Genomic DNA, 22577 nt, shown 5'->3' with positions numbered 1-22577 from the left:
TCTACGCACTTTTATATAGAAGAGATATTTACCGTTCCTTCTATTTATATAAATCCAACCCGATTGAGATATATAATATGTATATCACACTATTCATCACTCCAATAGCACCTTATAAGTGGGTGTTTGTTTTGAGTAGTAGAGTTGCTTTAGAAAGTGTAGAGAGACTTAGGATGGAGCTAATATTAAACTATTGTGTACAAAATGATTTGCTTTACCCTTAAAATACATGTGGTGCTTACACAAATTATTAACTTTACCTCCTTAAAATTTGAACCAAATATAGAAAAGAATTTAGATTCTTATTTCCACATTTACTTTACCCCTACCAAACACCCCCTAAGTATAATGTGAAACCACATATGTTAACATTTTTTTTCCCTTGAAAGAGACGTATTAAATACTAGTATAAATAATAGTAGATTCACTATTTAGTGATGATTTTGCGGTAGGGAAACCCTCCTATGTAGGATTTTTTTGGGTACGTAAATAAATTATAATTTTTATTGGAGTGTTTGATATGGGGTTTAGTTTGGCCAGAACGAGAATGTCAAATTTAACTCATATTTAATAATTTTATTTTTAATGATTTGGAAGTTTGTGTTTCCAAATAAATCCTACTTTTTAACTTGATTTGAGGGTAATTATAACTCATTTAAACGCTTGAATATCATATATTATCTTAATCTAAATCCTTCTAACTCTATTCACACAAACTCAAACGCCATACCAAATACCTCTATATATATTGTAGTTATAACAGACCTCTCATAAATTTTTGAAAAATTCTAAATAATTTATCATACCGAAACCAATATTCAAACATTGCTCATATAAAAATGTTACATGCACTCATACAATAGAAAACTATTTGAACCATATTTTTCAAACTATAAATTATTTAGAATTTTATGAAAAATCTCTAGAAAATTTGTAATAATTACAAGAGTTTATACTTTTTTAGACATTGTGTATTTATCTCATAACTTGATTAAACTATATATTTTGTAAAATTGTTCAAATAGACACTTAGACTCGATTTCACAAATAATTCACACAACTAATAATTCATAATAAAAACACAATCATTTTGTATAATAAGGCATTTTCAATTTTTTTTCACCAAAATTAAATTTAACGATATATTTGAACAATTTTACCAAATACAAGTAGTAGGAAATATAAACCTTAATTACAACATATGTGGCCTTATTTATAAAAAAAAAATTACAATTTATCCAAAATACTCCCCTACCACATAATCTATTATTATTATTATTATTATTATTATTATTATTATTATTATAATTACATGTGCACATATATATAAATATAGGGTCATAACATAGCCATGAATAAGTGGCTTATATTGAGCCACGTCTCAATACCATCTTTTTCTATCATCTCCTTTGCTATGTTATGTACGTGACTTTTATACAACATCTTATTACACTATACTATACTATACTATACTATACACACATACATACATATATATATATAAACACACTATGTATATATATAATATAAGTTCATTCAGCTTTCTGAATCAGAAAAGTGATCAAAAAGATCACGATGATGACGATGATGGAGAGATCAACTTCTTCACTCACTACCAACTCATCATCAGTACTAGTGGCCATGGACGACCCAACTGAGATAAGCATATTCGATGCCCAGAAGTACTTCAACGACCTCAACCTTCTCCAACCTCACAAATCTACCTCCGTCGTCAATGGCGGCGGCGGCGGCGGCGTCAGCGGAGGAGGAAACCGAGTTTCTCCTCTCGACAACGTTCTCCTCGTCGAAGCTTCCAGATTCTCCTCAGCCTCTTCCTCCATCGATAGCTACTCCAGTAGTAATAATAATAATAGTAATACGCACCGAAACTCATACATGAAGAACCGCTCTTTCCGGTCAGCCGCCACCCCCACCGCCTCCTCCGAAGCCAGCTGGAATAGTCAGACCGGTCTTCTCTCGGCTCCTCCTGGCTCCGTGGCTGTTTCTCTACGAAACCCTGCTCTTTCTTCTTCTGCTGATAAAAGGGCAACTACGACGACGGCGGTAGCAGCTGCAACGACGCCGTTTTCGGGTGTCAGGTGGCTTAATCTGAGGAGGAAGTGCCCTTGTTCGTGCAAGAAATCGGTTCAGGTGAAGGAGAAATCGGTTCGGACGATATCGGAAAGCCATTTTCCGATACCACAAATAGTGTTACCACCGTCGTCTTCAGTGCATGGCCATGTGGTCAGAGGTGGTTCTGGTTCTGGTTCTGGTTCTACTAATGGTAGTATCAAGTCAACAATGGCGGAGATTAGATCTGGTACGATTGGTAACACTAGCAGTTTTGAAGAGACTTGGGGCAATGCTCATCATCATCATCAAAGTCGACGAAACTCATCACGAAACTCTCGCGGTAGTGATACGATAACGAGGTCTCTCTCGCCGTCTTCCGCCAGGGAAATGAGCAGGAATAGTAGTACTAATGATCATGTTAATAATGGTGGTGATGATGATGATGATGATGATCCTCTAAAGTTGAAGGTCTTGCATGGAAGATCATCAACCGGCGGGTTTACGTTCCCTATTCTGAACTCATCGTCTTCTTCGTCTCCGATAATCAAAATGACTCTGCTTAAAGACCCAGTTTCAATGGCGTCGAGTGGTATTAATCCCATTCCTGAAGATCCAGCTCGGGACTCACTCGAGATTTTCAGTCCACCATCGCACAGTAATCGAAAAACTCATCGTTCTCATCATCAGCTTCAGATTCAGCCAACTAATAATTTCACGTTCCAGACAACAAGTCCCACATCGAGAGCGAGAACCAACAACACCACAGTTATAAACAACACAACCGACGTAGACGACGGAGCAAGCGACGCCAGCTCAGACCTTTTCGAAATCGAAAGCTTTTCGACTCAAACGACAGCAACAACAACAACAACAACGACATCCACAGCGACAACCGCAGCCCACCCTTCGATGTTCCTCTACCACCGCCAACGACGGGACACCCTCGAAGAAGCGGCGGGGCTACGGAGGTTCGCTCCGAACTCCACCGTCATGGCCGGATTATACCACCGCCGGACAAGTCTAGAGGATGCAGCACCGGGAGCCGATTATGGCTACGAGCCAAGCGAGGCCAGCATAGATTGGAGCGTGACCACGGCGGAGGGGTTCGACAGAGCGAACGCGTCCGAGGCGGACTACGGCGAATACTTGTCGCCGGTGCCGCCGCATGCGGCGGAGACGGAGAAGAATAGGAGGAAATCTTCTGGCAATGGGTTGCTGATGAGCTGTAGGTGTGAGAAGGCGGTTAGCGTGGGACCGGGCCCGCGGCCGATGTCGAGACCGGGGCCGGGTGGTGGTGGCGGAGGAGAGCATGGAAGGGCCATGTGGGCGGTGGGCCACAAAGGTTGATGAAAATGGGGACTCACACAGCTCGGCTGTGTGTTTGCTTTTGGCAACAGTTGGACTTGGAGTTAGGCTCTTTTTGTGGACATTTCACAAACATGTAGTGTGCATGGCTGCATGGCCACCAAAGGCCCCTATCCATTCCATTAAACCACTCTCTCTCTCTCTCTTTCTCTCTCATCGTATTCTTGTTTTATTCAAATTTTATTTATTTTAACTCTTTTATATTTGTTTATATAATAAGTAGTAGACATTATTTTCCATGGTGGTCATGTTATGTGTTTTGTTTTGTTTTTTTTATGTTAGAGTTTGTGCTTTTAATGTTTTTGTTGGGTTTGTGGAATATTTGTGTCTGTTATGTATTAATATTTAATTTTCTTCTTCTTCTTTTTATTATTATTATTATTAAATAATAACATTTTGGTTGATATCATACAATTTCGATCCATGAATGAAACTAAAATGCCTCAATTATTATGATGTTTCTCTAATGGAGATCAGCAATGATCATGCTTTTCAGGTGATAGAATAAATTTTTATGTATTTGTACCATAATGTTGTGCATAATCATACAAGAATCAGAATCAACTTTTAATTATGATTTTTAGTTTCTTGAATTTGTATTTTTTTTTAAAAATTAATTGAGATGTGTTAAAAATGAGTTTTGATGAGAATGTTAACTAAAAAAAAAGAGTACTAATATGTACGTCAAAATATGCAATTATAAATACAATACATGTTGCTATCAGTACCTCTAAGTTTTAATAAATATGATAGTTTAACTTAAATTATGATATAGGTAAATATTTTAAGTATCTTGTGGTATAATAATGAGTTATATATATATATATATATGAGCTTAAACTTAAGTATAATTAAGTTCTCTAAGTCTACATATATCCAATCAAAGTGTCTTGAGTTAACAATCATTTTTATCACAAAACTCCACACTAACATTCTTTTTTATAAAATCTTATAAATTAGTAACCCATACCTCATATTTTTTGCCATATATCTTACTTAAGATAGAAACCTAATATGACTTTTTCAATGATTATTTAAAAGTCGAATTCCATTGACCAAATTAAGATTGAAATTATTATTTTTTAGTGTCTTTTCTTATGAAGTTGATGATCAAATGAAACATGAGACAATTTCTCTTTTTTCCATATGTGGTACCAATAAATTTTTGAAATGGCACTAGACTTGCTTGAGTATACCACCAATCTTTTTTATTTTTTATTTTTTTTGGAGAAAAAATAAATAAATTCAATAGGCTTCTTGTCCCTACTAGCCAAGCACATCATCAAACATAAAATATAAAATGTACTCTTTGTTATTTTCAAATTGAATTATAAAACACCTATTTACTAGGTAGGTATAGGTTAACCAATCTTCAACATAAAATCATAAAAAACACTTATACCGTTATCTAAGAAATTGACTATATAGAGTGATTTTTATTTATGATTTTTTTTTGTCATTAATTGTCAATGTCCATAGTAGCCTAAAGTAAATGTCTCATCTAACATATAAGTAGTCTTTTGCTAATAGAGTAAGAAAATATTAAATTGAGATTTAATTTATTAAAAAAAAATTATACATTTTTGCACATTTTTATCGAATACCAGTTTGGATTTTGTATTTTAAAAAAATTTTATTTTTTACCCTAAATTTTATAAAATAGTTCAAATAGATCTCTAAATTTAATTTTGATGAAGAAAAAAATGAATATTACAACACAGTTTTTAAGAAGAATGAATTTATTTTTGTTCTGAATTGTTAGTTTGATGAATTATTTGTGATTTCAGTTGAGAAAACTTTGGCCAAAATCAGGTTTATCTATTTGAACCATTTTACAAAACATAGAGTCCAAAAAGTAATTTGTCAAACCATAGAGTCCAAACAAGTAATGTGACAAAACACAGGGTTCAAAAATATATAAACCCTTAAACAATAGCAATTGCAAATAATAATGAATGTTGTCATTTGATACTTTAATGTGTTCAATACCACATGAGGTGATACCCTATAATTGATTAGCGACATTCCATAATATTTATTAAATTTACATAAGGTGTACACCAATAATATTATACCACATTCTTGTGGTGTTGAGCATCAATAATGACCCTTAGTAATTGTCAATAATAATCATCTAAATTAGGTTAAGATTTTAATCTTGTTTTGACATAAATTTTACTTTTATTTTTTAGTCATTTAAAATAGATAAGTAAAAGTATAATTTTTTCACATACAAGCTGAAAAAAAGTACTTAGATTTTTTTTTTTTTGGGGTCAAGTTTACGGATAAAATCATGAAATTATCAGTTAGGGACATAAGTGCTACAAAACATAGAAAAAGGAGGACTTAATGATATAAACAAAAAGTTGAGATACCCAAGTGATATGATAAAGAAAATTTAGGTATATGGAAGTAATATTTCAAAATAGTGAAGAGAAGAGCAGCTGAAAAAAAAAAGCTTACAGAAAACAAAAATGGAGGTTGGAGAAAACTCACTGTACCAGCAACTTCATAAGCTATCAGGGGTGAAGTCCGAAGAAGCTCTTGACCAATTGATTTCTGCTCTCTGGCAAACCAGGAAGACTGGCCTCCGTGGTCACCATGACAAGTCCCATTTCCAGACCCTCCTCAATCTGCCTTCTCTCTCCGACCTCGACCCTGTATGGAACCACTTCTCTTTTCTTCTCAAATGGAGTTTTTTTCTTGGTGGGTTTTTGTTGCTTAGTGTTCTTGTGAAGAAAGTTTTGATTTTTGTAGTGCTTGAACAGGTTTTGGCATGCCTTCGTTCGATGATTAGAAAATGCGCCTATGGAAACTTCAATGGCGATGATCTTCTTAAGCTTGTTCCGCCTGATTTGCCCGTTGATCTTCAGCAAATTCTTTTGCTTTTGTTCCAGAAGTATCGGAGTCAGTGGAAAGAGGATGTTTCAAAGGAACAGGTTCCCCTCTCTCTCTCGAATCTCTTGCCTTGAATCAATATACTTGATAATAGATTTCAGTTGTGATATTTCTCATGAAGAGTCTAAACATCTGCTCTAACTATCTTTGATAGACAATGCTCTGTTGATATTAAGCTATACTTCCACTTTGAAATAGAAGTAGTTGTTGGGAAAATAGGTGCTTTATACAATTTTAATGTGACATTTTGAGTCATATTTTTGAGTGAGGTTGATTATTTTGATTATTAACTAGTGAAAGAGGTTTTGTAGAATTGTGTTCTCTTTGGCAAGTACATCGAAATCAAATATTTATATGCTAAAGTGAACAAGAAATTGTCAACTAAAGTGAGCTGAATGAGAAGATGATATGTGGGATTTGCCATGTTGTGTTTCTAATCGTAGTTTCTTGTTTCTTTCTGTGGTGTTGAACTTTAGTTTGGTGATGTTATGGTCTTAGCTTTTCTTGATAGCTCTCTTTTTTTGTTGTTCATTTGTAAATTCCCTAGCTTTTATTGCCGAGGAGCAGTGTTTCCTATCATGATAAAATGGGCGCACCAACAACTTTCACACCTTTCTTACCTTCGAATACTTCGGCAGCATTCTCACGCCAGATCGATCCTGTTGCTCAATTAGATCAGAATAATATTGGGGCTACTGCTACTGCACCAATTATTCCTGAAAACATGGTAGGAGGAGGAAGCTCTCACTTGTTTGTTTCTTTATTTCTTTGTTGGGGTTTGATTTATTGTATTTTGTGCTTTGGACAACCTATTTCTTAGCACATACAATCCTGGTAAACAACATCGATTAATGTGGATTTATCAAAACTGTTATGATATCAGACATTAGAGCTAGAGGTTTATCAATTCTTGGTTTAGTAGGTTGCAACTTCATTATGAGTTTCTCTTTGTTTAAACTACTAGAGACTCACATTTTACTAAATGGCTTTCAACTAATATTCAGGGAATTTTTCCGCACCTCAAGTCGATGACTTGGAACATGGAAAATTGCAGCTCGGACCAAGCAAGGAGAACGGCGGTCATCACGCTAAAGGTTTGTATTCTTTGAAAGAGTATGCATATTTTTTACAATAGAATCAATCTCGTGTTTGATGTCTTAATCGAATTTTAAAATGAAAGGGAAAGGAACCATATAATGTGAAATAGGGTATCAATGTGTAGCTGTGTGTAATTACACAGAGTTGCATATTTGATTTCATATTCAAGATCATTGACAAACTAAAGAATGGAAACCACTCCAGCCATATCATTATAGTTAAGATTACATCCAGGTATCCAACTTCAGCACATATTGTATTATGTGAGATCCTAAGTAGGTCCAATATAGCCCATTATATGCCAGATTAAGACTTGTGGAACCAATTATTTTTTCCTTTGATAGTTTTGTTAAGGCCAAGGCAGTTTTGCTCCTTCTGGTCGAACTTTCCTTCCTTCTATGCTTCTCCTTCTCTGTGTTATGTGTAGTTCAGAATTTTACCATTATAGTTAAAATGCTGGTTTGTAAATTCTTTTCAGATGGTTGGCTCTCATCATTTTACCGATTTTCTTTTCTTGTTTATCTTACGCTCAAACTTTTTCCTTTTTCTTTTGGCAGCTGCAAGACAATTCGAAATCTTCTTCGGGAGAAATGGAAGTGAAGTTTCAACTCACTAAAGATACACTTGATGCTATGTTGAGGTCAATGACTTACATTAATGATCAGCTCTCTGGAATGGTAAGCTAAGCTGGATGTTTTTCATTGAAACAATATTAGGCTTTGATGCTAGTTATTAGTTTTATTTAACTTATTTTTTCAAATAAAGATCCAACTTAAAAGGAGCGTCAAGAGGAACACTAATCATCGATCCCAAAGAAAAATAACTTCAAGTAGTTTGGATTCTTTATTTTGATAAAACAAATCCATACATTCTTTCTTTGTTGCATTATAACATAGTAATGCAACTTTAAATCGACATTCATAAGAAAATAAAGTAAAAAAATTAAGAGAAAGCCTCGCTTTGTAAGGTGTAAACGAGATCTAGTTTCATGATTGTTTGTTGTAATAATGGAGAAATGGGATATTTTTTTACATAGAAAACATAAAAGGGTTCATTTGGTAAGCCATGTGGTAATTGGAATTGGATGTAATTAGTGACAATTACTAGGTTAGATGTGTTTGATAACGAAAATTACATTGTAATCATGTAATTGGAGGTGATTGAGAACTTTCGATTACAATTAATTATATTGAAAATGTAAAAACTTTATTATATTGTAAATTACTGGTGTAGTTACTAACTGTTCTGTCAAACATGGTTATAGAAATAGAAACATAATTACTATTTGACATACACAACTTCCTAACTATACAAAAACACCATGTTTTCGACAGGTTGGAAGTTCTTCGGAGGAGCCGATACAGAAGAAGCAAAAGCAGTCAGATACTTCTGCTTAAGTTTGATTTTGTTTGGTTCATTCAGATTTCAGTGTACAGATTTACCATACACAGACACAAATATCTCAAATTTGGTTTATGTGGTACACTAGAAACCTTGTAGAATCTTATGTTTAATGACAATCTTAACAAAACCAGTTACAATGTATATGTTCATTTGTTTTTTTTTTAACAAGGGTTATTGATTTTGATCAGAAGAATGTAATGTACTTTACAGTGAAATCAAGAAATAAAAAATCTCAGGCTGGTTTTTTTCTAATATGAATATTTGTTGTTGTTTTCATGAGGTCTTTATTGGAATAGATTGTGGATTTCAAATAAAAGTCTCTATGATCCTTTTTAAACTTTCACTCTGGATAACTAAGCTAAATATGGCTTCTACTCATTGGGTTCTACCTGTCATAAAATTAGTATCAGCCACAAATTAAAAGAAGGGAATTTACTTACTCATTTGGTACTTTATGTTTTTTCAAAGTATCATTTTGGTATTCTCTGTTTTCAATAATGCTCATATGGTACCCTGTATTTTAAAATTATACATATTTAATACCCTAGATTCAGATTTGATAGATAAAATTTTGTCAATATGATCAAACTGTCATCAGTTATATGTAATTAAGTAATTAAATTTAAATTTGGAACTTATATAATTGACAGCAGTTTGATTAAATTGGTAAAATTTCATTAATTAAATCTAAGTTTAGGGTACCAAATATGTACAATTTTAAAATACAGGGTACCATGTGTTCATTATTGAAAACAGATGGTACCAAAATGATATTTTGCAAAACACAAGATACCAAATGGTTACCTACCCTTGAAAGAATACCACATCGGTCTGTTATAAATTTTCAATGAGGATGTTTAGTATTTTTATCATTTACATTCTCTCATTTCTTTTTCAACTCCTTAAAGAGAAAAACTTTAAATGAATTAGAATTTCTAATATAAATACCTTCTTTTTCTGCATTTCTGTGGATCAATGTGATACAAGTATTTAGTATTCATAACTATAGTTTAAGAAATTCAAGAAGAAGAAAAAACTATAGTTGAAGGTATGATCTAATCCAATCATATGAATCCATTATAAATCCCCTCTTAATATCATTTTACAGTTAGATAAGTTTGTCATTTATTTTTTTTGTCACAATTAATATCAAATTAATAACCAATAATATCAACTTCCAAATACTACAGTGGGACATTTATTACAATTAATTGTTGCTCGATTTATTTTGTTTTATATACACAAAGTCATATATAACTATAAATATATACAGGGGATTCAAAAAGAGCCCACTGTTGGATTCTTTTATATTTCTGACCCGTCAATAGTTTTCGGCGAGATTTGTTTTTATAATCATGTATATTTTAGTTATTTAGAATATCCTGTAAATTTTTTGAAAATTCTGAATAATTTACAGTGTCGAAAACTAGGTTCAAACATGTTATTTTCCACGCGCATAAAAAAATTAGTCACACATGCAACAACATATTTTTAAACTAGTTTTTGACATTGTAAATTATTTGGAATTTTTTAAAAATTTGCAAGGTATTCTAAATAACTATAATATATGCAGTCATAAAAAAAATCGCACTGAAAACTATTAACGGGTTAAGAACACAAAAAAGTCATGCTGGTAGAGCTCTTTTTGAAGCCCTACAGTGAAAATTTCCTATATATATATATACTAGATACAAACAACGTGCAATATGAACGTTTGCTTAGTTTTATTTATAGAATTTATTAGCTATTTTTATTAAATTTATATTAATATCATATAAATTTCAAATAAATATCATATTTTAATTAAATAATTTATTTATTTTTGTTTAAGTTTATGCTTGTTCTAGTTTTTGAATTTGGGAGTGACAACAAGAGATTATATATTATATGTTTAATGTAATATTAAATATTATACGTAGATTTTAAATTTAAGTTTCTTGCTAATTTTAAAAAAAAAGTTGTTAATTGACAGTAGATTATATTTTATATTTAATATGATATTATTCTAATAAGTGAGTTTAATTTTATTTAAGTAATAAAATATATAATTTTATTATTTTTAAATAATTATCATTGTAAAATATCTTTAAAATATCATATTTTATCATGTTTAATTATTTATTATTTTTAAATAATTATTATTATAAAATATCATATTTTAATTTTTTATTATTTTTAAATAATTATTATTATAAAATATCTTTAAAATATAATTTTTTAATTATTTATATTATTTTATTTAAGTTTAAGTGTTTACAAACTCCCGTTAAATATAAAAATATTCCGTTAAAGTTAACATTAAAAAAATAAAAAACTGTTAAAACAAAAAAATTCTATTTTCTACACACTTATTATATAGAAGATATATGTATATATATATACACCTATTACACTAACTTATGGTAAAGAGAATCGTGTGGTGCATTATAGTTCTTTTAATTTAATTATAAATTATCTCCACGACTAATCTTATTCTTAATATAGTCTTGCTAATTATAATAGTAAATAATTATATGAAAATAGTGAATAACAAGTTTTATCATTCATTCCCCCACTTTATATTTTCTTTTTTGTCAATCATTATGTGATATATTCACTTTTAAAAAAATATATAAAAAAGGTTCATCATTGTTTCTAATTATTTGTCAATTTAATTCTTAAGATTTGTTTTTAAATCAAATTTTTGGTTATAAAGTAAAATTATTATTTTTCTATGTATTATATATTGCACATCATGGTATATAAAAAAAAAACAAAACAAAAACTAATAATTTTGTGAAAAGAATAAACAACAATGAAAGACTAAATTGCTAAAACCCCAATAAATTACTAAGTTGACTTTTAGCCCAAATTAAAAAAGTATTGGTTGAATTTTACTTATTACCCTTGGTGAAAAAAAACCATTAAAGCAACACAATCACATTATTTGGTTTTACTTCTAAGATCACTCTTATTGGATGCTCTACTCCATCTTTTAAAATACATCATCAAAACACACATTTTTCTATTTTACCTCTAAATTTTACATTATACCATACATCAGCTTCTCTATATATTTCTCTACATCATTTAAATATTATATCTTTAAACATATTTTATTACTTAAAGTAAAATAAAATAATTGAAAAATAAAAAAGAAATAATAAATATATACTAAATGGAGAGAGAAAATTTATACAGAAAAATAATAATATTAAAATATTATATAAATGATATGTAAATGTTATGTAAATGTAGAGATGGATTAATTGGAGTTTGTGCATAGCTATTATAAATATATGTATAAAGGAGCTGATGGAAGATGTTTTTATGAGTTTTAGCTAAATATTATAAAGAAAGTGCATTATAAAATATATCACAAAAACATACATTTTTATAATTTACCTCAAAACTTTTACATTATACCATACATCTACTTCTTTACATTATTTATATATTATATTTTTAAAAATATTTTATTCATTTTAAGAAATAAAATAATTAAACATAATAGTATCACACTCATATATATATACAAAAGTTTATAAAAAAATTGTTGACGCCGTTTTTCGTCAACAGATAAAAGAAGAGCACAAAAACAATGGATGACGATGGCCAAACGGAACAAACAAATCAAACACACGATTTTTTTACGTGGTTCAGCAGTTAATTTTGCCTAGTCCACGAGTCTCTGTTATTAATCTTAAGATTATCTCTGAACAATTCTTTAGCATGAATTCTCCAGAGTTTTCTCTCAAGGATCAGAATTTCGGTCCCTTACAATGGTGCATGGCTTCTCTATTTATAGAGAAGGATGCAGAATACTATCCCACATATTTTGGGTAGTTACTCTTTTGTGAATAAAATAAATGGCTTTAAATGCCTTTAATCAGATAAAAAAGGAAACATCCCTGAAGACCAGGGGACGCATAACTGACTAAATAATATCCCACGATTCTTGGGGATTTACATCAATAAATGAGGATTACATCTCATGTCTACAATACTTGTAGATATTCAAGGTGGTTATAGCGTATCTCCAAGGCTTCAGCATCTCAGGTTTCATGTCATTGTGCGAGCCACTGACATCTCCCGAGCTAACATTGCTTTCGAGGTAGTACATCGAGCTCAAGACCCATGCTCCGAAGTTCCTGAAGATGAAGGTGTTCTCGGAGCTACCTTTCGAGATCGAGATCATTTCGAGGTCATCGCATTCGAGATCATATATCATACTTTGCATGCTCGATTTACCATCCTAGAGCTTACCCTAACCCTCACGAGATCATTTAATGCGAACTCAGCTTTCGAGGTCATACTTACTATGGCTCGAAATCTGGGTATAACATCTTGCCCCCTCAAAAGTATTTGTTCGAATCCTAAGAGAAGGAAACTTTTGAACTACTTTCTCTGGGAACCGTACCGTCATACGCTTTTGAAAACGGACACGTGCCAGATGGGTATTGCTTACTTTAGGTACTTGAGTACCTTGGGAACACGCCCACGATCGTCCGTCTGACAATTTTTTGGCGCCATCTTGTCATTGATCCCCATCCGTTTGATCTGGTGAAAATTCCATTCGATGCTCCTGATTAATTCCATTTTCCCACCTATATATACAAGACCCCCTCTTCGTCTTCTTCTTTACGTTTGTTCATCGTAACCAGAAAGAAAAAGAAAAACAAGAAAACCAGAGACTTTCTCAAGAAGTGATGGACCCTAAACGGGTATGTTTAAAAATTTATATATCGCAAGCGCACGAATTGTCCATATAGAATAGTGATCGTAAGCAAGGATGTCGAACCCAAAGGAGTTGTCTAAAATCGAAAATGAAACTATTTTAAATCAAAAGTAATAAATTCTAACCTAGTTCCAAAGATTGATAAGTTTTAATAGTATGAACATAAAATGAAATATTGAAAAATAAAGCTTTTTAAGATAATGAAAATAAACCAATAATGAGTTGAAAATAAGTATTAAAAGAAAAGATTATTAAGATACTAGAATCCACAAAATGTAAGTTTAATAATATTTATTAGTATATTGATTCCCAAGTTTTAGTGATAGTTAAAATAATTTAAACTATCATTTTCCAAAAATATTTATAATTTTAAGCACAATTTTCTTATAAAAAGATAGGATTTTTCTTCACTTTTCAAAATTATAATTTCAAAGCATTTAGTGTAAATCAATCTAATGAAATAACAAATAAATCAATGAACATTATTTATAAGGCAAAACATAATATTTTTGTTCTAAGCATGGATGTGTACAATTTAATGACACATCTTACACAAAGAATATTATGTTTATGCACTAATGAAGAACAAAGTGTAAAAATGTTCTAACAATCTAAAATACAAGATATTTAAGATGAAAGAAATATATGAAGAAGAAAAATCCATAGACTTTGTTGCATTACAAGGGAAATCAACATACAACATAAATATTACCTAGTTACAAGTTGCTTCATCATGATCTTAATAATCTTATGAAAAAGATTAGAAGCACATAACTAGAATAGAAATTACAAAATAAATGACATACATACTTGCAAAATGCTCTTGAAAAACCCAAATGGAAGAGAGAATGGTAGAGAGAAAATGAGAGAAAAAGATGGTAACCAAAAAATTAAGCACACCAAAAATGGTCTTGAAAGTCCATATTTATAGCCAAAGTGAGTTTATTAAAATAATCAATTTAAATTAATTAAATTGATTAGATTAATTAAATAAAATAAATATGGTATGTAGAGGTAAATTATAGGGTGTAATGATGATGTTGTGGTGAAAATGTGTAGGAAAAAGGGTAAAAAGTTGGCATTTTTGTCATAGGGGACAAAGGGACAAAATGCATTTTTGTTGGGCTCAATAAGGGAAATGGCAGCAATGTGGTGGTTGGGTGTTGGAGGGGGGGCCACGGGTTGGGCCTAGAGTGGGCCTCACGTGGTTGGGCTTTTGGAGAAACACCATTTTTCTTGTTACTTTCTTTCAAAATTACCATCTTTCCTTTGATTTTCTTGCTTTTCAAGGGCAATAATTTTCCTACACAATAAATTATAAACTAAATTAAAATTAAATATTTTCATTAATAAAATATATCATATAACTCCCATGAAAACATTAATTAAAATTTAATTTACATAACATTTAATTTCAATAAAATCATATTTTTAGCATTCAAACTAACAATATTAATTTTAAATAATTAAACTACAACATATTATAATAACATATCTATAAAAACATATAAAAATCTAGAAAACTACAATAAGACTAATAAATTAAAAATTACATAAAAACTTAATAAGTTAATTAAAAACTCATGAACTAAGCAACAATTAGCATGTAAAACATGGTAAAATAACTCTATTTTGTAGAGTTATCAAGAAGCTTCCGTCCCGTGCATGTTTTCTCGACCCAAGAAACAAAGAAATCATGGTCTGTTCGAGTCAGTGATTTCTTTCTTGCAAACTCTCCTCCAATCGAAGATTTCGCTGCAATCACCATCACTATGTAAGTATGCCATTTTTGTTTTCAGCTTTTTACCCATACTGTTCTTGTTGTGTATGCTAGTTTACGTTCTTAGAATGATACGATAGGAAGTTTTGAACCAATGGGCTTTTATGCCTTCTAGACTTTCATTTTGGATGTTCGTCTCTGGTTTGTACCCAGTTTTGTCGTTTGAACGAAGTCTCAAATTTCTGGGTTTTGAAAATTTTAGGCTATGTTTCTTGTATACTAAGTTTTCGGGTAAAAACCCTTGTTCTTGACAATTGCACGAAACCCAAAAATGCCCTTTCCTAGCTAACCGCCACCTTTCTTTCCCTTGAATTTCGGGATTTTCAAAAAATCATCCACGCTCCTTTTCTTTCCTGTGGAACACACGCTCAGACTCTTTAGTAAGGGTCTTAATACTTAGTTTCTTGTCCTTAAATCTCCGAGTTCTTCCCATCGAGCTTGTGATTCTTGCATGCATGGCCCTCACCATTTTTTCTTTCTCGTTAGATGTCACAGAATCTGGAAAGACGGTGGGGGTCATTACGAGCAATCCCTTACGAGCCCAAATCTCCGAGCCCGGAATCGGTCTTTGCCCGGAACCAACGTCGGATTAAAGAATACGAGATCGCACGCGAGCAAGAAGACATTCGAGCCCACTATCGTCGCCAGATAGACGAGGTTATTGAAAAGAAGAGAAGAGTTCTTCGGGAAGCCATCTATCCGGAGCCCAACCCAGGACCTAGGCCAGTTCCCCTCGACCCTGCGTTAAAAGTCACGGTTGCATACCAACCAGGGGAACTCCAGTTTTCCTTAATGGCGGAGCCTTCGTCTTCGCAGCCTAGGAGGGAGATGTTTGAAGCCGAGTTCTACCAGAGCTCGGTTACCACCAGCGACCAAATAACTGATATCTTGGCCCTCCATGGCCTTAGTTCGTTGGACACACTGAAGTGTCGAGCTCCGACTAGGCATGAACGGAGCTGTTTCGCCCCTGGGGGCCGCGATTCCAGTGTAAAATACGCGGCCTGGAGCCAGGAACATATAAGGGCAGGAGCTTTACTGCCCCTGAAGTCCTTTTTCAGAGACTTCATTGATTTCGTTGGGTTGGCTCCATTCCAACTCAACACCAATTCATACAGGGTGCTGTCTGCCCTGAGGTCCTTGTTCCACGAGCTAGAGTGGACAGGGCCTTCACCCCAAGAGATCTTATATCTCTTTTGTTTGAAGAGTAATCCCTCCCGAGCTCGGGGAGGAGATGGTTTTTACTATCTTTCGAGCTACCCCAAAGAGACGAAGATCTTTGAAGATCTTCCAAACCACCCTCCTGACTTCAAGAAGGCTTTTTTCTGGACAGACGGTCTGTCCCCGTCTCGACATCGTTCGTTTAGGTGGATTCGTAAGTATTCTCGTTACCTTCTATTTTTGAGCTCGGAATTTTAGCCCTTAAATCCATATTTTGTTGAAGTGTATCTCGCCTTTCAGCTAACTTTCAGCGTCCCACCCCTGACGAGACAATGAAGGGGCACAGAGAGACCTTGCTCCGGCTCCCTTACGGCAGGAGATCTCTCTCATTTCTACTACATGAGGACAAGCTACGAGCTTGTGGGTTGTTGGGACAGGGCCAGTCAACCTCTGACTAGTCCAGTAAAAAATATGAACGCTGGGAGGAAGTGCCACTGCCCACAGGCATCCTTCCTCCGAGGAGGGAAAGGAGGGCACCTCTCCCAACTCGCTCGAGAAGTTCGCGGTCGGGGAACGAGGCCAATGACGAAGCCTCGAGTTCGGACTCAGATGGAGGTAAAACCCTTCCTACTTCGCGAATGTGGTCCCCCACTTTATTAAAACACAGGCCCAATAGACTAGTCTCGCGCCCACATGATAGATACCACTTCTACATATGGAGTTGGGTAGACGACTGTGTCCATAAGTTTGATAGTGGGCTCGGGAAATACGACACTATGTACACCACGGACAAGGTGTGGAATGGGATAGCTGTGCAGTATGGGACCAATGATTATAGGGACCTCTCGAGGTTATCACCAACTTATAGGGAAGGCACTCCCCCCGCCTCTTCTGAAGACGGGGGAATTTCATGGTCCCCAAGCTCGAGCTCGGGGGAGAGTTCCAGTTAGGTTTTTTCTTCAACTGGTTTCCATCTTTTTTCAAAGTTATTCTTATTGTTTAACTCACTGTCATTGTGCAGGTGCCATGAATCCCGACCTTGACGCCGTGCTTTTTAGCGATGGGGGAGCTGGCGCCTAAAAGAGTAAACGCCCAAGGATACCAAAGAGATCCGACCGACCGTCCAAGGTACCTAAACATCGCGAGACGACTCCCACGACCCAGACCACTGCAAACACCTCCAAGGAACCGACTGCCCAGATTGATGGGTCAGGCCCGACTGCATCTATCTCGCTGCTTCCCACCGAAACCCGGTTAACAGTTGTTCGGCCCCCGAAAAAACCTTCTACCTCAACGGTTCAGCTGCCAATGGCTCGAACCCACACTGAGGAGTATGTACTTGATGGTGCCGCTGGGACAGAAGGGGCTTTACTCAGCTCGGACGTCCTTTCTCGGGTAGGTCAGAGCTTTTCTGGCTTCGGCGCCGACCACTGGGATCTCGTGCGCAAGGCTTCGGACTGCAACACTCTTTATGAGAAGAGTATCGAACTCACCGCCGCGGTAGCCTTCTCAACTCTATTTTAAGTATTTATGCCTTAATTCGCAATTCTGATTCGTTCTTTGTGTTTCAGGCCCTTGTTGTTTCAGCACAACTCAACTATAAACTGACCAACGAGGTGCAAACGAGCTTGTCTCTGGCTCAGAAGTCGAAGGATCTCGAGCTTAAGATGATTGACGAGCTCAAAGACTCGAAGTCTGAACTTGAAAAATTGAAGACCCGTCTCGAAGAGCTGGAAAAGTCAAATGCTAAGCTCGAGAAGGCCAATGCCAAGCTCGAAGAGGAGAAATCTGCTACCCTCGACCTCATGGAGAGCGAGAAGGTCCGCCTCCTGAACGAGTCTAAGGAGCAGAAGGAGAAAGCAGTCGACCAGGCCATGTACAAGCTTTGGGCCGACAATGCCGACCTCGACACCAGCTTCCTGGGTCCTCTCGAAACCACATATGTTGAGCGGTGGAATGCCCGTCTCGAGGCAAGTGTAGCTGCTCGAGAGGCGGCCCAGCAGGATAGCCATGCTATTCGTCCTGGAGGGTCTGGTGATACTGATGCTGAGAGGGCCAAGGATATTCCTCTTCCTTAAATCCGATCTCGGAGAAATCAGTCATCGGGAAGAAATCAGTTATCGGGGCTGCGTCCCCTTATTTCTGTAACTATTTAAATTCGTGCCCACGGGGCTGTCACAATTTCTTTAACTATCCCTTTTATATGCTTTACATTTCTTGGCTCGAAATATTTTGCATATTCTTATATTGATGAGCTAGTTATGTTTATTTAATTCATACAAACACAATTTGGATTTAGGCTCGAAATTCGATGCATTCATGCATAGTTTATTCGAATTATCCGCTTCCGACCTCGTTATTTATCAAGGTCGGATATTATTTTAACCATGAACTGAAAAGTACTTATATGGTATGTAATATGAATGATTTGGTTATCTTTTTAGTCACTTTTCCTCATCCTCAGTATTTTGGCTCCGAGGTTAAGAGTTCGAAACTATTTTTCTAAGATATTCCAGCCTCGACTTTGACTTATCTCGCAATAGGTTTAGGCTCCCATTTATCGTCGATCGATTAATTTGGCTGGTTTGTTCCAAACCTGTTAAGCTTGCACATCTGGTTAACTCCAAACGTTTTAGGTTTTTGGTAGTTCGGTTATGTCCGAACTATCCCAGCCCGCGTACTTGGTTATTTCCAAATACTTAATGTTTTTGATAACTCGGTTAAGTCCGAACTATCTAAGCTCGTTCGGTTAAGTCCGAACTATCTAAGCTCGTGTATTTGGTTATATCCAAATACTTTATATATATATTTTTTTATTTTTTAAGCTGGTGGTATGTATACCAATGATGCCCCCTTAATATCCTATGAGTGTGACCATAGGTTATAAAATTAAGAGAGATTGCAAAAATAAAAATAAATTACATGTGAAACAAAGTAGACCCTTTATTTGATGAAATGCAAAAATAAACTAATATAAATAGAAAATCATGGTTACAGGCGACACTTTTTACACTAATGATAATATGGTCTAAGGTGTTCGCCATTCCATGCTCGAGGTATCAGGCTCCCATCTAATCTCGCAAGTTTGTATACGCCAGGTCGGATGACTGATTCTATCTGGTATGGTCCTTCCCAGTTCGGCCCGAGCACCCCAGCTGCTGGATCTCGGGTTGCCAAGAATACTCGTCTCAAAATCAGGTCTCCCACTCCGAACTTTCGATCTCGAACCCTCTTATTGAAATATCTCGTGGTTCGTTGCTGGTAAGCAGCATTTCTCAGCTGAGCCTCTTCTCTTTTTTCTTCGATCAAGTCTAGGGTTTCCTCGAGCTGAGTATGATTGGAACTTTGATCGTAAATCTGAGTTCGGATCGTCGGAATTTCGACCTCGATGGGCAACATCGCCTCGCAGCCGTACGCTAGAGAGAATGGAGTATGTCCTGTCGATGTCCGAGCTGTAGTTCTATATCCCCAAAGGACTTGGGGTAATTCCTCGGGCCATCGTCCCTTTGCCTCCTCCAACTTTTTCTTTAGAGAACTCTTGAGAGTTTTGTTAACGGCCTCGACCTGACCATTCGCCTGAGGGTGAGCCACTGACGAAAAACTCTTTATTATACCGTTCTTGTTACAAAAGTTGGTGAATAAGTCGCAATCGAACTGGGTTCCGTTATCAGATACGATCTTTCTTGGTACTCCATATCGGCATACGATGTTCTTTACCACGAAATCAATGATCTTTTTCGAAGTTATGGTCGCCAATGGTTCAGCCTCCGTCCATTTTGTGAAGTAATCAACGGCGACCACAGCATATTTAACTCCGCCTTTGCCAGTTGGGAGTGATCCTATGAGGTCGATGCCCCATACCGCGAAAGGCCATGGGGATGTCATCATGGTCAGTTCGGAAGGTGGAGCTCGGGGTATCGTGGCGAATCTCTGGCATTTGTCGCACTTTTTCACGTACTCGAAGGAGTCCGTTTTAATGGTTGGCCAGAAATATCCTTGGCGTATAATTTTCTTGGATAGGCTATGCCCCCCGGTATGGTCTCCGCAGAACCCTTCATGAATTTCTTCAATGATCTTCTTAGCCTCGAGAGGAGTTACACATCTAAGCAGCGGCATGGAGTACCCTTTTCTGTATAACTTTCCATCCAGAATGGTGTAACGAGGAAGTTGATACATCAACCTTCGAGCTTGATTTCGATCTCTCGGAAGAATCCCATTTTCGAGATAATCGACTATCGGACTCATCCAGGTTGGTTCTGTTTCAATCATACACACATCTTCCTCGTCTGGCTCAGTAATGCTGGGTGCTGATAGGTGTTCTACGGGTATAACATTCAGCTCTTCATTTTCGGCGGAAGTGGCGAGCCGAGCTAAGGCATCTGCATTTGAGTTTTGTTCTCGGGGAACCTGCTCGATTGCATAAAACTCGAAATACTCCAATGCGGATTTTTCCTTCTCCAGATAAGCTGCCATTTTTGTGCCACGAGCCTGGTATTCTCCCAAGATTTGATTAACCACGAGCTGGGAGTCGCTGTAGCAATGTATAGCTTTGGCCTTGAGCTCTTTTGCTATTCGTAGTCCCGCGAGTAGAGCCTCATACTCAGCTTCATTATTAGATGCCTTGAAGCCAAATCTTAAAGCAGAGTGAAATTTGCTCCCTGCAGGAGTGATCAGAATAACTCCTGCCCCCGCTCCATTTTCATTTGACGAGCCGTCGACGTAGAGTTTCCACAGCTCGTGGGCCGTGGTTATTACCTCGTCGTCGGCTATACCAGTGCACTTCACTATAAAGTCTGCCAAGGCTTGTGCCTTAATGGTCGTTCTCGGATGGTAGGTGATCTTGAACTGTCCGAGCTCAACAGCCCATTTAAGGAGTCGACCAGACGCCTCTGGTTTAGACAAGACTTGCCTTAGTGGTTGATCTGTTAGTACATGGATAGGATGTGCCTGAAAGTAAGGGCGGAGCTTGCAAGATGAGTGGATTAGACTGAGGGCGAGCTTCTCCATCAGTGGATATCTTGACTCTGCCCCCAGTAATCTTTTACTGATATAGTAGACGGGTTTCTGTACTCTCTCTTCTTCTCGAACGAGCACCGCGCTTATCGCGTGTTCGGTAGTTGAGAGGTATAGGAATAGTACTTCTCCCGTCTCAGGCTTCGATAGGATGGGCGGTTCGGCTAAGTGCTTTTTGAGCTCCTGGAAGGCTAGCTCGCACTCGTCTGTCCATTCGAACTTCTTATTTCCTTTCAATAAGTTGAAGAATGGGAGACCGCGGTCCGTTGACTTCGAGATGAACTTGCTCAGAGCTGCCATCCTGCCAGTCAAGCTTTGAACATCTTTATGCTTCCGAGGCGAAGGCACATCGATCAGGGCCTTTATTTTGTCGGGATTAGCCTCGATCCCACGAGAGTTGACAATGAAACCCAGAAATTTTCCTAAATACACCCCAAAAGTGCACTTCTGAGGATTCAACTTCATGTTGTACTTTCTGAGCACGCCAAAGCACTCTTCGAGGTCATCAACATGGTTCTTGTTAAGTTGAGACTTTACAAGCATGTCATCAACATAAACTTCCATGTTGTTCCCTATTTGCTCTGAGAACATCATGTTTACGAGCCGCTGGTACGTGGCTCCGGCATTCTTGAGTCCGAATGGCATGACATTGTAGCAGTAGAGCCCTTTATCTGTGATGAAGCTCGTATGTTCTTGGTCGGGGGCGTGCATGGGAATCTGGTTATATCCAGAATAGGCATCCATGAACGACATCAGGCCATGCTCCGCCGTGGCATCCACGAGCTGGTCAATTCTTGGCAGCGGAAAACAGTCTTTCGGGCAGGCCTTGTTGAGGTCCGAGTAGTCAATGCAGGTTCTCCACGTCCCATTGGGCTTCGCGACCAACACTGGATTGGCTACCCAGTCAGGGTAAAAAGCGTCCCTGATGAAATTGTTTGCTTTCAGCCTGTCAACTTCCTCCTTTAGTGCTTTCTTTCTATCCTCGTCCAGCTGTCTTCGCTTTTGTTGCTTCGGGGGAAAGCTTTTGTCTATATTCAATGTATGGCTCGCAACATTTGGGCTTATCCCCAC

At 36.2% G+C, this 22577-nt stretch overlaps 2 protein-coding genes across 2 annotated transcripts; both read left to right on the top strand.

Annotated features, from left to right (window-relative positions):
• Positions 1 to 1526: 1526 nt before the first annotated feature.
• On the top strand, positions 1527 to 3791 carry LOC133824818 (uncharacterized). The gene has a single exon (XM_062257792.1). The coding sequence runs from the start codon at positions 1576 to 1578 to the stop codon at positions 3418 to 3420; it is 1845 nt and encodes a 614-aa protein (XP_062113776.1). The 5' UTR covers positions 1527 to 1575; the 3' UTR covers positions 3421 to 3791.
• A 2070-nt stretch (positions 3792 to 5861) lies between these two features.
• Positions 5862 to 9114, top strand: LOC133824817 (uncharacterized). The gene is made up of 6 exons (XM_062257791.1): positions 5862 to 6098; positions 6207 to 6377; positions 6884 to 7063; positions 7341 to 7430; positions 7992 to 8111; positions 8769 to 9114. The coding sequence occupies exons 1-6, from the start codon at positions 5913 to 5915 to the stop codon at positions 8829 to 8831; spliced, it is 810 nt and encodes a 269-aa protein (XP_062113775.1). The 5' UTR covers positions 5862 to 5912; the 3' UTR covers positions 8832 to 9114.
• The last annotated feature ends 13463 nt before the right edge of the window (positions 9115 to 22577 follow it).

The sequence above is a fragment of the Humulus lupulus genome, chromosome 3 (genome assembly GCF_963169125.1).
Source record: "Humulus lupulus chromosome 3, drHumLupu1.1, whole genome shotgun sequence".
Lineage (NCBI taxonomy): Eukaryota > Viridiplantae > Streptophyta > Magnoliopsida > Rosales > Cannabaceae > Humulus > Humulus lupulus.
The sequence above is the reverse complement of the archived record's forward strand: the minus strand, read 5'-3'. Positions and strand labels throughout refer to the sequence as shown.

What these genes read in the sequence shown, in the direction of transcription:
- LOC133824818 (XM_062257792.1), top strand. Translation starts at nt 1,576, where the DNA reads ATGATGACGATGATGGAGAGATCAACTTCTTCACTCACTACCAACTCA.
- LOC133824817 (XM_062257791.1), top strand. Translation starts at nt 5,913, where the DNA reads ATGGAGGTTGGAGAAAACTCACTGTACCAGCAACTTCATAAGCTATCA. An exon ending in AGGATGTTTCAAAGGAACAG is followed by an intron (nt 6,378 to 6,883) that starts GTTCCCCTCTCT and finishes TAAATTCCCTAG; the next exon opens with CTTTTATTGCCGAGGAGCAG. An exon ending in ATGATCAGCTCTCTGGAATG is followed by an intron (nt 8,112 to 8,768) that starts GTAAGCTAAGCT and finishes TGTTTTCGACAG; the next exon opens with GTTGGAAGTTCTTCGGAGGA.